Genomic DNA, 15,091 nt, shown 5'->3' with positions numbered 1-15,091 from the left:
CATTTGACATCATTTACGACTGACTGACCGATAAATAGATATCTGACATTTGCATTGCATTTGCATCTGCATCTGCATCTACATCTACATCTGCACATTTCTAGTTGTTTATAGCATTTGCATCTATTCTGCCTTTGTTTTATGTGCCTATAATACAGTAATTCTATTAAATTAGAAAATAATAACAATATTAAGTTTATCATTGCGCTTCTCCCCTGCTTGTGATAAGGATTGTGACCATGGCACGATTCAGGAACATGTTTCCGGTGGCTATGCGCGCGCATGTCATCAGAGGCAAAAACACCCGACGCCCGAGACACCTCCGGCATGCTTATACGTTTTAGAATCAAAGAAATAAAGTCGCAGCTTAAACAAGTTCTTGGCGTCCTCCTTCAGCAACCACTATCTTCCGGAAAACAAACAGGTTGGATGCAAAGATGTCGTAATCGCCAAACCATGTGGGCGCAGTAATCAAAAAGACCAGATAACGCTACCTTTTTACGCTCGTGGAGAAATCTCAGTCGAAGATTCCAGAGAAGAGATTTTTTCTAGCGGACCCACAAGGCAATGTTAGTGGCAAACCCTAGCTCCCGACTTAGGATCTAGAAAATTGAACTTCCCAGACCATGAAGTGTAGAAATGAGCGTAAGATGAGCACGGCGGAATTGTTGGTGATTGATAAGTGCGAGTCTCTGTGTCCGTCTTGACCGAAGTCCCTCAATTGTGTCAACGTTGGAAAGCTAGGTGCCGTTTTCGGCTTCGGGTGCACCATTATACCTTGGGTCATGCTGGGATTATTTTCGGCCATAAGTCAGGGAATGGCTTGATAAAGGTCAGACACAAGACGTATCAAAAGGTTCATTCCCGTATATTGCCATCTGTCGCTTAATTCCCTCTCGGAAAGCCCCGGTTTAAAGGGATGATGTGAGCTACATCTAAGTATTCGTAGCTTGGGCACATCTGCTCGGGCCCTAACGCTGGCCGCACGATGCAATGCCTACAAGTAGTATCAGCATTTTTTCACCAAATGCAATGCAATGACTTCCCACTAGCGATCATAACTTGCAGCTTAGCTTCTCAAAGAAACTAATTTAAGAGGTACATATCACAGTCGCCCCGTACGCTATTTCGTTCTCATCAGGCTCTGTGGCCATCGAAAAGATGCTCTATCCAACCGTCAACCAAGTTCATCATGGTCTCAGTAAATTTCTTCTACGTGAGGGTGCAATAAAATCATGGCGAATGAATTGAGAAATCGAGATGACTCGTCTTTGTTGGTTGCCATACATCGGTAAGCGATGGGAGTTCCTGTCCTCTTTGCGTGAATCCTGTGGTGTCTCAAAGATTTTTGTCCACGGTAGAGATCACACGTCTTAGTTGGTCTGTTTGTAAGGTCGGGTGCACAAAAAAGACTGTATCAGTCCTTTCCCAGTTCATTTGTACGATAATTTGCGCAATAACGTCCCAGGATCTGTCAAAATCTTACTCTCAGTCGGCCCATTAATGATCCTTCGTTTAATGGGTTTTCTGCTGTGTTGACAATTCATTCGCTCTCTGTACGGTATGAGAAACTTGTACCATAGGGACAACAGGTACGACAATTCAGTTCACGTCTCTCATCCAAAAAGCAACTTTGTCAGCTGTATTTGGTCTCAGTGTCGCAATGATTGTCGTTACAGCTGTAGAGACCCATCCCAGTTACTTCTTGATGAAATTGTCTTTGGTTCATCTACCATATCCATCGTGGTTGTACGTGGAAATATGGACCATGTTTCTGTCACATATCCCTCTTCGCACAAACATAAATGCATCCAACGCTAGATATCTGAAAGATCGACTAGCCTTTTCTCTTAGACAGGCCATATGATTTTAGGGAAAGCATAGCACTCGCCACGATCATGGGAGGGCAATCACGTGTAGAGCTATGAAGGGAGCTGCAAGAGCAAGTGCAATCATTGCCTATTCTCTCATCGACCGAATCCAAGCCAGAAGATTGCCATTTGCTGTTCGGCGGTCGGTATCACAATTGCTCAGTTGGTGTCACATAAAGCCGACAGCAGGAGGTTAGTCTGGTGAAGTGGTTATGTGCTTGAGTCGCATGTTTAATGACAAAACCTCTCAGTTCCTCGAGGCATGCAATAGCAACATCACATCGCATTGTTTCCATATCACTATGAGTGGTTTCTTCCAAAATCACCGCTAGAGTAAGTCGTACATACCTCCGGCTCCGACTTGGCCGTACCATTCATTGTTCATATTTCAACAGCCGAAGTCGATATAAAATATGAGGTATTTTCCAACGTTTCCCAGGTACGCCATATCCCTGGGCAAGGCTTAGCAGCCCGATGTAACATCTTACATGTCACCGCAGGCATGTGCATGTGCAAGGTCCAGGTCAGCCTGTGCAAGGGGACACAGATGCAGGTGCGGAAAAGGGCCAAGTAAGCCAAGTAAGCCAAGGAGAGCCAAGTGCAAAGCCAAGTTTAGGTAAAATGGGGTGGAGATGTTGTGATAATTGCTAGGATGATGAGAGGTTGGCTAATGTTAGGTTATTTTGGTGGGAGATGGTGTTATTTGCTCATAGATGGTGAATGCTACTGTATGAATTGACTGTGTTCGTGTCGTAATGCAGAAGTGGTATTAAACTATGCTAATTCAAGTGCAAATGCACAATCCATAACCCAGGAGTAAAGAACTTTTCACAATATGCAATATTACCCAGTATCCCAATGCAAATGTAGTATGGTCATTACGGCATCACATAACCCACCGGAAAGCGCGTGCTCTCCAGAATCGAATATCCCCATTCCCATCCGTCAAAGTATCCAATCGTTCGTTCGAGGTCCTCGCCCAGCCATGCTTCCAGAGCGTCTTCGTCGACCGTGACACGAGGACGAGTTGCGAAGACAACACGCTCCACGATACCGTCGCGGTGCCAGTGCTGTTTCCAGCCGTGGGTTGGCTGCTGCATTGCTGGCATTGTAGGGAGGACGCGTGCTATGTCAGGGACTTCGTATTTGTCTGCGGGGTAGAGGAGAGGACACGGGTCTTTGATGACTTCGACGACGTCCATGAAGGAAGATTTGGAGGCGATGGCGTTGCGGGCAAGGAGGTTGCGGCGTGATTTGTAAGTTGGTTGTTTGAGAGCTTTGTAGAGGAAGCAGGGACCGAGGGAAACGAGATGGTTGCAGTAGTCGCTGTAGCTGTAGTTTGCTGTTGAAGTTAGTACCATACAAAGTACTGCGTCTAGTGAAGAGACTTACCAGGCTCGTCCTCTCCCTCACTGGGATACAAGTCCATCATCTCCGCCGGCAGCGAATTAGGCCTGAGAGCCTTCCACCGCGGATCAGAGCGCGGAAACTCACACGCAATCTCATCAAACATCCCCTGGTATTGATCCCTCGCGAACATCCAAACGGATCCAAACTCCTCAACTTCCCACGGTGCCATGGTACCAAAGAACAGATTCCAGATCTCATTCGTGGTAAAATTGCGGTACCAGGTCGATGACTTGCGGAAACGCTGAGACCCTGACTCATTCTCCGGCACCCATTCCCTTGCTCCAACAATATTATAGTATGTTTGTAGTCGACACAACGCACGAAGAATCCGAGCCCGCTCCGTCTCCGTCAGCTGCAGAGGCAAATACTGCTGTTTCCAGGTATCCTGGTCCATCCACGGCGGACACGGCGCACGACGACAGTACGCCGTGACAATGGTATCAAGCTTGCAGTACATATGCAGCAACTTGATGCTCTCCTCGATGCTAACCGGAGCACCAGCGAAGGGGTCCTTGCCGGAGAGTTCGAGCTCCCGGTGTCGCCGGCGACGGTCCAGGAGAGAGATGATCTTCTGTTTGTTGGCGGAGACATCTGCGTAGAGGCCTTCTGAGCGGATAGCTGCGACGGGCTCGGCCAGGTCTACGAGGCCATAATGGCAACGAACCAGGTCATGGAGCAGGGCTCTTCGGGCTAGGAGGTAGGTGTGGTGGTAAGTAGGGGAGGCAAGGACGGCATTATGTAGAGACTGCTTGTCGAGGGCACGGAGGATGAGGATGCGCAGCTCTGTAGGTAAAGATTCGAGAGTCATGGTGAAGAATAGATATATCTATGTACAGATAGCATGAAACGAAGGTATAGAAGGTAACGTGACCATAGTAGGCTGGTTGATAGATACTCTAACCCAAAATAGCCGGGGAGCCAAACAGTTAAGTACTCAACGAGCATCCGGCAGTATGGCGCAACTCCGCCCTGTGATTGGTCCACCGCCAGCCCTGTTGATCCGCGGCCCCCCGGACCCACGCTCAACGCCAGTTAAGTAATCCGGGCGGTCAGCCACGGCACTAATCCCAAATCAAGTATGTCTGGAACCTTCACTGGCCCACTTGTTACTTAATGATGGGGTAACAGAAACCACTGCATTGGTGGCCAGTGATGTCACGCCCTTGAGGTCATCCTTGGCATTAGTCACCGCTGTGGCTCTCTATGAGTGATTTTATGCTTTTATTCCCCTTTACAGTAGTACAATTATGCAGAATATGCAGACCGCTAGATCACGCAATTAAAGATTTTTAAGAAAAGGGGTGATCACGTTACTGGTTCCTGGATCTTGGCCGGATGGTTGCCGGTTGAGTCAACTATAAACTGACACGATTGACCGTCAGGATGGCGTACTATGTATAGGGGGGTCACGGGCTAGACACGTGGTATGTCTCTCCGTGGGTAACCGCAGCCAGCATTCCAATTGAGTGTCCATACTCCGGAGTAATTGTATTCTGTAGAGTACTTATATGCAGCCTCGGTTAGAATACCCGCGGGAAGATCTCGATAACGCTCCCGTTTTGCGGGGTAGTACGGGGTAGCTACTCCTACAGTAGTCTTCATTGGTACTCAAACGCAGCAGCATCTCCTTTCGAGAGTCAAAGCTCTTACCCCAAAGAGAAAGAGTATCCAGACTCTGGTTTTTTGGTCATGTGTTGGCAACTGGGTTCTCGGCGTGGATCATAATACATTAATTAATCCCTCAGATCCTCATGTGACTATCCACCCGGGACTAGTTTCAAACATTATTATGACTGCTGACTCCATACCTCCTGTAACTTCTCCACCGTGGATCTCGTCACCCAGCCCAGGTCTGCCTCCACGCCTCGCAACAAATCAACAATGACTTGCCTTGTTTCCGGCGTCTCGAGACATTGCCCCACAGCAAACAGCAACGGAACCATGTAAATACGAACCTCGCCATGTGGCCGACTCAATGCAATCCCACATATCTCCCGACATCGGTAGTCCACCTCCTTGGTCACCTCCCGCAGCGACGCCAGCCGGTCAAACGCCGTACCGGGTGCACTCATGACATCCGGTGGCCGGTTTAGTAATAGCCCCAGCCGCCCAAAATGATAATGCTGCATAGCCGCAGTGCAAGACGTCAAACTAAAGAAGATCTCCGGGAATGGGAGATAGCTGATCTCCGACAGATTCGACATATCCCGTGGCCTTTCGATGCGCAGGCTTGGCCGGAATGTCTCGGGGATCTTCTCGAACCAGCTCTGGAACTCGAAGCAGAGATTTAGCCACGTCGTTGTTGAGGGCTGGGCATGCTCGTCAGACTCGGTCCATTGGGCGAGCTGGGAGCGGCGGTAGTCTGCCAAGAAGTTGACCATTTTGTTCATGAGCCAGGTTAGTGTGTTGGCTGCTAGGTCTTCGTGCGTAAGGCGGAGGGTCTCGTCGGGTGGTTCCAGCTCGTTGACCCGGATCCCGGCAGTCTTCCATAGTGATAGATTACTATGCTTGAAATGGGTTGGGATGCGGTTAGAATACGATGCTAGGTAGTCTTGGCGGGCAAAGTTCCAAAATGCAGCTCTCTCGCCTTGCGAAAAGGTCGGAGGCAATGCGGGCGAAGTCGTATGTAACTGGAGTAGCAAATCAAATAAAGATTCAATACCAGCAAGGTGCCTATACTCTGTTAGTCTTCATAGAATAACGCATCTAGAATTGAAACGCACGTTTGCCAGTCGTCCCCAGGCACATCCAAGAGCCGATATACGGTAAGAATTACACAGGTGGCCAGCAGCCCTTCAACGTCACGTAAGAAGGTATCCGCATCGGATATATCCATGCGCGCGAACCCTGGTTGCTGACTCAAGTACCCATTAACCATCTCAATGGGAGATTCCAAAATCGCAGAGCTAGATGGTGCGGCATAGCTGACGGTGATTGAATGTCTCATATAGGCAAATGCAAGGTAATAATAGTTTGCTCCTTTAAGAGTCCAATCTGTCTGTGCTGCATTCGGGTAAATTTCCATTGTTGCTGGACTTGTAAATATCCCTCCAGCTGCGGGTTTCTGTCCTTTCATTTTACCCAGATGCTTTGCCGCAAGTGCTGCCATGGAATACTTCAAGAAGTATTTGTTTAGTGCACGAATGGGTGCGTAGACGGCGAAGAATTTGGAAGAGTCGGATAAGTCCAGCCTGAGCTGTCGTTAACAGAGCGTCGCAAACACAAAGAATTCTAACGTACCAAGGACCCAGATACTCCGAAAAGTATCTTGTAAGAAACGCAACCTCATGTTCCGTTCCTGTCATGAGCTCGGAAAATACGTCGCTGAATCCTTCCTCATCGTTCCGGGTCTCCGAAGTCTCATGCATTTCTGAACTTGGATCACGATGTGTCTGACTGAAGTCTGTATCCGGAGTATTTGAAGGATGAGAGGATCCACTAGTAGGCAAATTTGGGTTTTCAAGCAGGTTCCTCGCATTAAGCTCTTGCCCAGCAGGAGAGAAGCCTGTGTTCAGAATAGTTTGATCGATGTTTGGAATATTCACAGCTGGACGGCTGGGCATAATTGCCATCCCAGTTTGGATTTGGGGATCTTGCACGACTCCCTGTCTCGACGCATCAGGAGTGCCCTGTGCCCCTTGTGAAGCATCCGAGTCACGGCCCTCGTCCCGATGCACTTCAGTCACCGGGGTTATTGTCTGTAGATCATTTCCGTATTGGTCTACAGGCATCTGTTCCTGTATTGGGTTTGCTGCTAGGACATCGTTCTCCTACCGCCATTAGACAAGCCCAGAATACTTCTCCGTTCAAGATAACTTACTTTATGGGCGCCGGATCTTGGATGATGTTCTTGATATGGAGCATATCGACGCCTTATCGTAGCACCTTGGTCAATGAATTTGCGTGTCTGGACATAGCCTGGGCACTCTACGCCCGCATTGACGCAGCGCTGACAGTTTGGACGAGCTTCATCACACTAGTCTTGTCAGTACAATCTTTAAATATAATGAAGTGAGACTAACCTTGAGATGCCTCTTCTTACATCGCTCGCATGCTTTATTCGAAGGCACTCCTGGCATCCTCCCGAATGATAGACAAACCGATCGACAATGACGTTGAGGTTATGGAGGGGTATATCCACTGCTGTTGTCAACGCCAGAAACCATCATTCCACTCAACCACTTTCAGACATTGAACTGTCAAACTGTCAAAAGACCAAGACCTTCGGGAAAGAAAAAAGAAGAAACCAGAAAATGCGATGTTGCCCTGTCTGGACGTCCTTGGCGTCGATCACGGGATCGAGATCACGGGACTTGCTAGCTTCGGAGTAATCTCGGCTGTCAGTTCGGCTACCCGTTTCTTTACTTCTTCCACCATCATCGATCATGTCTTAAGACGTTATTGAACGAAATGCTTCGAATTCCTACAGATATTGATCCTAATTATAATGCCTCCGGTCATGCAGGCCAGGGTAAACGGTTGAACAAACCGACAACACCGGTAACATCAAGATTAATGTCCGCAGGTCCAGTACACGCTTTGACGCTGTCAGAAACGGATCGGAGTAATATCTACTATGAATGGATCAGTGAGTCACGCATATTAGTATCCTTGCTGGTTCTTGGCTTGCTAAGACACTTGCAGAAGCTGGAAAACCTCACAATCTCGTTTGCTCGCAATGTCGGATGCCAGACCAGTTACTGTTCTGCGAGACGTGCTGTAGATCCTACCATACAGGATGTCTTGCATTGAGCGAAGTCGCTGTATTCCCAGGAAGCTTCCACTGCCCTTCATGTAGGGACAAGAGCTGGGATCGTCTTCCCCCTCAATTCTCAAGACGGTCATCACCGAATGTATCCCGAAGCACGACTCCTTCGGGCAGGGATAGGAGCAGGCGGGGTAGTCCTTCACGGCTGGCCAAAACTAGCGGTCACGGATCTCCAATAGCTTCTGGGCCTCCCCTAGCTAGCTTCACTGGCCCGTCAGACCATGCCTCCTCAAATGAATGGCAGGTTGCGCACGGTGCAGAGCAACGATCCGATCATCCATCTCAGGCTCTATCTCAGGCTCGATCCTTTCTTATCGAGAACGGCGCGGCCTCCCAAGAACACAATACAGTGGTTCTGTATCGAATAGCGGATATGATAGAGCAGCTTGAATCTCAGCAACGTCTGCTACAAGAGATGCGAGAATTGAGGGAAGAAAATATGCGTCTGCATCACGTCAACCGAGAACTCAGAGCCTATGCACACTCAAGATCACCACATGAGTCTGCAGTTAATTCTCCTATGCCAAATATACCAAGACCAGCAGCAGATACGAGTGGGAAGTCCTGGGACAGGATTGTGATGGACTTGCTTTAGCCTCTACTTGGGTCTCCCGTGTTTGGGCCATCCGGTTATACTCACGACGGACCGTTAATCCCTGTCCAGGTTCATCTATCTCGTCTGTGGCCTTAATGTTTAATGTTCATAGCCAATGTTCGCAACTTGGGGTATATTATTCTAATCTAATTTTAATCTCTATGACCAGCATGAGTCCGTTGAAAATGCATATCAAAAACACAACCAGATACTGGTAATCACCACTCCACACGGTCATCATGCACTAACTGTACATCACATCTCTCGTCTCCTTTCAACACTCGACCTGGGTCGTTCGATAACGCCACCGCTTTTCGAAGGTCCGATATCATTCCCGGAGGCCCACTAGCCATGACTCTTGTCGGTCCAGCAACTGTTCTCGAGACGAAGTTCCCCAGAATTGGCGCAATGTTCGGGTGCGCTGTATCGGAGTCCTTGATGTGTTGAACCATAAATGGCTGATCATCTTCATTCGGAGACGGTTGCCCGCAACAAGAACTCTCAACGGTCTTGTCAGAGAAACCCTTATCTATCGGATTGGAGTCAGTAGGTCCAGATGATGTACCGTCGCTTTCTGCCGAGAGTTCCTCTCGAGTGACGAATATGCGAATGCGCAATGAAGGGAATATTTCCGCAGTTTCGCGCAAAGTGTCAAGTTCCGTGCTGATCCATTTCATATCTGCCTTCCGTCGAATGACCCAGACGAATTCTGTCAGCCCTTTTCTGCAACAATATTTGTTGCTTGTCGCCAGCGACATTAACACCGGAAGAATAAATGTTATCCCCGTGCCGCCAGCGACACAGAAGAGATTAATGTCATCCGTTTGAATCAGGTCAGCGTCGACTATGGACTGTCCGTACGGGCCCGAGAGAAGAACCTCTGTGGTTCTTGCTCTGTCCAATGACGATCCTGATTCCGTCTGGGTCTCGCGGGCAATACCTGCTAGGTCCTTTGTCAGGCCCTTTTTCGCTCTAATGATGTACGAATGCGACTGGCCCTGTCCCTGCGGATTCGACACCGGAACGCTGCTCGGTGTCATTGGGTGCGACTGCCAAACACTAAGTTCGGGGAAACATAAATAAAAATGCTGACCGATGTTCCATGTTGGATAATCATGCTGGAAATCCAAACGGACAACGTCTCCATCCTGGCCGTTAGGAAAAGAAGTCATCTTGGCCTTGGGGACCAGAACGCTGCCGCACAACGAATAATTTGACCCTGCGCTACCCGCACAATGGACGATAAAAGCACGCACGAGTCGTACAGTCCTATCCAACATCCAGACGATAAGTGACGCAATCATCCAACATCTCAGCTTATCCCAGTGCCCCCAGCAAGTCCCAACATATACCATGGCAATAACATAGTGCGATTTCCGAAAGAACTCATAACCAGTCAACCTGATACACCATTGCGTGCTATGCAGAACAAGGAAAGTAATGCAGATCATCGCGACAATACCGGAGATAATGTACTGCTGCGATATGAACTCGTTCCACTTCTGTGGTTGCGGCTGATACAGGTGTCCTTCGAAGATGGTCCATCCAATCGTGTGCAAAGCGGACTGGATATAAATAATCCATCCCAGCCAGCGATGCAAGAAGTTGAAATGGTGGTATGGGATGCCAGTTATCAGGGAGAGAAGCGATTCTCTGCTGCTCAGGAGCAGGGATAGTGGCGTCAAGGCGTATGCCATAACTCCGATCCGATCAGCCCAGGGACCTAGCCCGGCTCGTGTCATCTTCAGATTCGTCCCTTCGATGGGGCTGTACCATGTTTTGTATGTGATTCCGACGAAGGTGAAGATGGTGAGGTATCCGATTAAAATAACGAGGACGAGGATGTTAAGTCGGGTCGTGTGTCCGAACACGGGTGTCAGCGATTCCGAAAGGAGGTAGCGATTCGATACTGCGACGATGGATCTCCAAACACGATATACCGTGCCTTGTCGCTCATTCGGTTGCTCGACTTCCTTAGTCCCAGCACCGGTAACCCTCCGCGAAACCGGAAAATAATTAACCACGGCACAAAACAAAAGAACACCCCCAATAACCGCCCACAGAATAGCGCTATAGATCATCGACAAATCATGTCCCCCATACACGGCATCCAAATATGCGCAGTTGCCCGCATCACTTGTGCACGGCAGTTCCCGGGTGAAATAGCCCCAGTGGTACTGTATAACACCATCACCGGAGCCGCTGCTGCCATGGCGGGGGGAGAGCATTGCGAGAAGTTTGAGCTGGGTATTTCAGAACTTCTCGTACGCTTGGATATATAGTCTTTGGTTATATCACCGGTGGATGCCAAGCGGCTTGCCAAGCGTCCGGCGGCGGAGCGGGACCACACCGGTAGAATCTCGGGTCCACCGGTGCTGTTTTGTACAGTATTATCATAAGAGATTAAGAATGCATCATGTTGATTGGGTTGTCTTTATCTAACGCTCGCGATTTCACTCAATTTGAGCCAATGGCCGGTCTGATTTGACTGAAATTTTCCGGATGCAGATTTCTATCTGATGCACGTCATCTCCGCGATCAACCCTAATCAGCTCAAACACGCTCAGGATCCACTCTGTCTAGAACGCACTGTTTTCAACTGCCTAACCGGGTAATTTGTCCAACTGACACCATCTCGACTTACGGACGCTATCGCATTCAAGGCAATGGTCCCCGGGGGAGAGGGATGTTGTAAATGACTTTGGTAGTCTCGATATCTGTGCATCGTTGAATTCGAGGAACAATGTACAAGCTGAAATGAAAGAGAGACGCTGCTCTATAATTCTATTATTTTTATAGTTCGTCTCATGATGTCGCATATGTCCAACCGCTGGACGTTTGATATATAGTAATATTTACATAGAACCTTGGAGAACAGGATCATAAGACAAGAAAGGAAGCCAGGAAAGCAAAGAAAGCAAAAATATATTTCCGATCCTCCCAAGGAATTTAGAAAAAAAAGAGTAAGCATCGGAATTCCCAGTGCAAGAAAAAAAAATCAAAAAAATGGTCCCGACGAGGGTCGAACTCGCGACCTTGGCGTTATTAGCACCACGCTCTAACCGACTGAGCTACAGGACCTGTTCGCTGAATGACTGATCGCTTTAAAGTTATAACAATCATACAAGCTATGCACTACTTACTCCGACTGACAGTTCGTCGTCCTGTCCATGTTTTTCGTATGCTTGATATTACTGTACTTGTGTTTGAGGAATATGCAACCCCGGCGGAGATGATTAATTTGGCTTTGAACTAAGTATCTTTACATTTAGACACTTCTCACAAGGGCTATATATCTAAAGCATTGGTCAGATATATATCCGTAGTATCCCCCAAGAAGATCCCTACGTAACAGTTATTACTCCCACCTAGCCTCTAAATCATCCATCCCATCAAAAATCAACCGAAAACAGACCAAGCCTGCACGCCCCCCATAGCAGCAACAACCGCCCCAGTCGCATAAACCCCATTCTTTGCATACCACCCCGAACTAACCCACATAATCCCGGTCATCAAGCCCGCAATAACCTTGTTCAACGGGATATCCAGAAGGGCGGGGTTTTCAGCCCAGGTGTAGTTAATCAATGCTATCATCATCAGTGACCGTCTTTGTGTAGAAAGAGGGTTGGGACACCGGGAAGGGTGAAGTACCATTCATAATGAAGAAAAGAGAACCCTGGTACCAGCCGATTGTTCCGCATGTGTAGGCTAGACGGGGGAGTTGGCGGAATTGGGGGAGGGTTTGCCAGTCTTTGGCGTTGAGCTGGTATTGTTAGACAGTGGTGAGTGGTGACGGTGGTATGGATAGGGGCTCCGGCTTACTGTGTGGCCGAGGGCGATGACGAGCCAGCCAGCGGCCGTGGCTTTGAGAGGGTTAAGAGACATTTTGCTTGTAACAATAGTGCCTGAAAATGAACACGTTTATAAAGTATTGTCAGGAGGGAAGAAGAGACACAGTGTAATGGAAGTTGATTGAACTACCGTGGATTTAGATACCGAGGTTCGGATAGATTGCCTAATCAGGATAGCAGATGCAGCTATTTTTCCTTGTACCCCTCGATCATCACCTTGATTACACTTTCCTTGCCCTGTCGTACGAGCTCGAATGCATCTTCTGCCTGGTTAAACGCATACCGATTGGTTACCAATCTCTTTACATCGACTTTTCCGCTGGCGATCAGGTCCACGGCAGTGGGGTAACAGCCCGCAGTATAACGGATGGAACCACGGATGGTCAAATCCCTGATACACGCCGTGGTGATAGGAAAAACAACATTCTAGATCACGGTCAGCATCCACGTACATATGAATGAATTGGGATACCTACCTCCTTCCCCATCCCAGCCTGCACATACACCCCCCCCTTCCTACACAATTGGATCCCCGTCTGAATACAGCTTTGCGCTCCCGTCGCCTCAAGCACAACGTCCGGACCATCCCCAAGCCCAAACTGTTCTTTGATAATACGCGCCGCCTTCTCACTCCACTCGCACTCATCTACACCCTCCGGTTTACTCGGCGGCAGGAACACATCATCTACCCCGAAGGACTTTGCGAACTCCAGTCGTGACGGACTGATATCAATTCCAATAACTTTCTTCGCTGCATATGCCTTGCATACTTTCTGGCAGAGAACCCCGATGGGTCCGCAGCCGAAGACCACGACTGTCTGGTTTGGTCGCACGTTACCGACTTTTGTGATTTGTGCGGCCACAGCGACCGGCTCGACAAGTGCGCCTTCTTCCAGATCCATATGCGCTGGGATCGGGTAGCAGAAATCAGACTGCGTGATGTAGTATTTTGACAGTGTGCCGTCGTGCGGTGGTGTCGCGGCGAAGACAGTGTCGGGGCAGAGGTTGTATGAGCCGGAGCGGCAGTAGTTGCAGCTTCATTCTATCAATATAATTCAGGTCTGGGCTGAAGAAGGAATGAGGACGTACTGTCTACATGGAACCCCAGGCTCAATAGCGACCCGGTCTCCGACTTTGAGGTTCTTCACGGCCGGACCAACTTCGACGACTGTGCCGGAGCTTTCATGGCCGAGGACGATGGGAGATTCAAGAATGAAGTCTACCTTTCTATCAGCATTGCTTCATTTAAAGTATAGGTAGGGTAGGTATCGCAGACCTCCGATTCTCCCCCGTTGCCAGTAATGAACATCACTACCGCAGATGCCTGTTTGGGCGACTTGCACGCGGACATCGTACGGATCTTTAAGAGCGGGTATAGGGCGATCCTCAAAGACGATATCTCTGACGGCACGGAGGACAAAAGAAGGATTCGTTTCCTGATAGTTCAGTTTAGCGGTGATCAATTGGGAGATATTAGGATACATACAGTCATGTTGGCTTGAACGATTATCCTATAGAAAAGAAAGCATTGAATTTAAATACCTGGCTTACACATTTATATTCTACCCCGCAAACTAAAATATAAGAAGATATCATCCAACATGCATCATGTATCACCCCGGACATCTGTCTCCGTCCGGAGCACCCACCCCGCCATCAAATCCTCCATGCAACTAGACTACCGACAAGTGTACCCCCCATCAACCACAAAATCCGCCCCCGTAGTAAATGTACTAGCATCACTCGCCAAATACAAATACACACCTTTCAATTCTCTCGGATCCGCATCCCGCCTCAATGGCGTCAAACTATACCACTCCTTTTTCATTGCACTCGGACAATCGCCGCTAATGGCTGTATCAATGTATCCCGGGCTGACGCTATTCACGCGCGCAAAGGGGGCGAATTCTACGGCGAGAGATTTGGAGAGGTGGATTATGCCGGCTTTGCAGGCGTTGTAGCAGGCCTGCTTTGTCAGCTTATGTAGAATTGTATGAGTGTAAATAGGCTTATACCTGCTGCTGTGGCACGTTGACAGCATGCCCTGACATGGATGCAGTAAAGATTATGTTCCCGGATTGTTGCTTGCGGAATATTTCACCCGCTACTCGGGCGCAATAATATGCGCCTGAGAAATCAACATCCACCACGCGATGCCAGTCCTCGAGACGATCATCAAGACCCCCAGCTTTGGAGGGAATACCGGCATTGGAAATCATAACATCAAGATGGCCGAAGTCAGCAAGGACAGCATCAGTAGTAGATTTCACCTATTCATTACCATTAACCCTATGTATAGAATGTAGTGGAGCAACAAACCTGATTGAAATCTTGCACATCACACCGATACGCCTTAGCCGTAACCCCAAAGTCCCGCGCGATAGTAGCAGCTAGGTCTTTAGCCTGTGCAGATTGGTTATACCATAATGCTACATTGGCACCGGCTTCAGCTAGGCCCCTAGCAACCTGGTATCCGATGCCTCCTGAGCCGCCAGTGATGATAATCACGCGGCCGCGCATGCTGAACATCTCGAAGATGCTGTCGGAGACGGGAGGATTGGGACGGCGTATGGTAGTCATTGTTTTGGATGGTTAT

General features: G+C 48.7%; 7 protein-coding genes and 1 non-coding gene across 8 annotated transcripts; 1 reads left to right on the top strand and 7 right to left on the bottom strand.

The window, feature by feature from the left end:
- Nucleotides 1-2,579: 2,579 nt before the first annotated feature.
- On the bottom strand, nt 2,580-4,343 carry EURHEDRAFT_410209 (uncharacterized protein). The gene is made up of 2 exons (XM_040781308.1): nt 3,264-4,343; nt 2,580-3,213 (listed from the first exon to the last, which is right to left on the bottom strand). The coding sequence occupies exons 1-2, from the start codon at nt 4,087-4,089 to the stop codon at nt 2,750-2,752; spliced, it is 1,290 nt and encodes a 429-aa protein (XP_040640857.1). The 5' UTR covers nt 4,090-4,343; the 3' UTR covers nt 2,580-2,749.
- Nucleotides 4,344-4,590: 247 nt separating this feature from the next.
- On the bottom strand, nt 4,591-7,505 carry EURHEDRAFT_529379 (Zn(II)2Cys6 transcription factor domain-containing protein). Its single transcript, XM_040787107.1, has 5 exons — nt 7,304-7,505; nt 7,102-7,257; nt 6,522-7,051; nt 6,005-6,472; nt 4,591-5,954 (listed from the first exon to the last, which is right to left on the bottom strand). Exons 1-5 carry the CDS (start codon nt 7,358-7,360, stop codon nt 5,069-5,071), a joined length of 2,097 nt encoding a protein of 698 aa, XP_040640856.1. The 5' UTR covers nt 7,361-7,505; the 3' UTR covers nt 4,591-5,068.
- An 11-nt stretch (nt 7,506-7,516) lies between these two features.
- EURHEDRAFT_322354 (PHD finger protein) lies at nt 7,517-8,753 on the top strand. The gene has a single exon (XM_040778334.1). It carries the CDS (start codon nt 7,967-7,969, stop codon nt 8,642-8,644), a length of 678 nt encoding a protein of 225 aa, XP_040640855.1. The 5' UTR covers nt 7,517-7,966; the 3' UTR covers nt 8,645-8,753.
- EURHEDRAFT_410206 (ferric reductase family protein) lies at nt 8,620-11,094 on the bottom strand. The gene has a single exon (XM_040781307.1). The coding sequence runs from the start codon at nt 10,870-10,872 to the stop codon at nt 8,863-8,865; it is 2,010 nt and encodes a 669-aa protein (XP_040640854.1). The 5' UTR covers nt 10,873-11,094; the 3' UTR covers nt 8,620-8,862.
- Nucleotides 11,095-11,651: 557 nt separating this feature from the next.
- Nucleotides 11,652-11,725, bottom strand: EURHEDRAFT_t48. Its single transcript has one exon. It is a non-coding gene; the product is annotated as a tRNA-Ile (tRNA).
- Nucleotides 11,726-12,043: 318 nt separating this feature from the next.
- EURHEDRAFT_451603 (uncharacterized protein) lies at nt 12,044-12,529 on the bottom strand (the record flags this gene model as incomplete). The annotated part of the gene is made up of 3 exons (XM_040783961.1): nt 12,044-12,231; nt 12,296-12,407; nt 12,467-12,529. The coding sequence occupies 3 exons, from the start codon at nt 12,527-12,529 to the stop codon at nt 12,044-12,046; spliced, it is 363 nt and encodes a 120-aa protein (XP_040640853.1).
- Nucleotides 12,530-12,681: 152 nt separating this feature from the next.
- EURHEDRAFT_513751 (NAD(P)-dependent alcohol dehydrogenase) lies at nt 12,682-13,987 on the bottom strand (the record flags this gene model as incomplete). Its single annotated transcript, XM_040786200.1, has 5 exons — nt 12,682-12,921; nt 12,972-13,530; nt 13,585-13,714; nt 13,772-13,931; nt 13,982-13,987. 5 exons carry the CDS (start codon nt 13,985-13,987, stop codon nt 12,682-12,684), a joined length of 1,095 nt encoding a protein of 364 aa, XP_040640852.1.
- EURHEDRAFT_551334 (L-xylulose reductase) lies at nt 13,941-15,075 on the bottom strand (the record flags this gene model as incomplete). The annotated part of the gene is made up of 3 exons (XM_040787538.1): nt 13,941-14,461; nt 14,511-14,765; nt 14,815-15,075. 3 exons carry the CDS (start codon nt 15,073-15,075, stop codon nt 14,174-14,176), a joined length of 804 nt encoding a protein of 267 aa, XP_040640851.1. The 3' UTR covers nt 13,941-14,173.
- Nucleotides 15,076-15,091: the final 16 nt, after the last annotated feature.

Source organism: Aspergillus ruber (assembly GCF_000600275.1).
Source record: "Aspergillus ruber CBS 135680 unplaced genomic scaffold scaffold00006, whole genome shotgun sequence".
Lineage (NCBI taxonomy): Eukaryota > Fungi > Ascomycota > Eurotiomycetes > Eurotiales > Aspergillaceae > Aspergillus > Aspergillus ruber.
Note: the sequence above shows the minus strand (reverse complement) of the source record. Positions and strands in the feature narration are given on the sequence as shown.

Coding starts and splice junctions, on each gene's coding strand:
- EURHEDRAFT_410209 (XM_040781308.1), bottom strand. CDS start 4,089: ATGACTCTCGAATCTTTACCTACAGAGCTGCGCATCCTCATCCTCCGT. Junction 3,214..3,263: donor TGAGGGAGAGGACGAGCCTG/GTAAGTCTCTTC, acceptor TAACTTCAACAG/CAAACTACAGCTACAGCGAC.
- EURHEDRAFT_529379 (XM_040787107.1), bottom strand. CDS start 7,360: ATGCCAGGAGTGCCTTCGAATAAAGCATGCGAGCGATGTAAGAAGAGG. Junction 7,258..7,303: donor GTAAGAAGAGGCATCTCAAG/GTTAGTCTCACT, acceptor TGACAAGACTAG/TGTGATGAAGCTCGTCCAAA. Junction 7,052..7,101: donor CAAGATCCGGCGCCCATAAA/GTAAGTTATCTT, acceptor TAATGGCGGTAG/GAGAACGATGTCCTAGCAGC.
- EURHEDRAFT_322354 (XM_040778334.1), top strand. CDS start 7,967: ATGCCAGACCAGTTACTGTTCTGCGAGACGTGCTGTAGATCCTACCAT.
- EURHEDRAFT_410206 (XM_040781307.1), bottom strand. CDS start 10,872: ATGCTCTCCCCCCGCCATGGCAGCAGCGGCTCCGGTGATGGTGTTATA.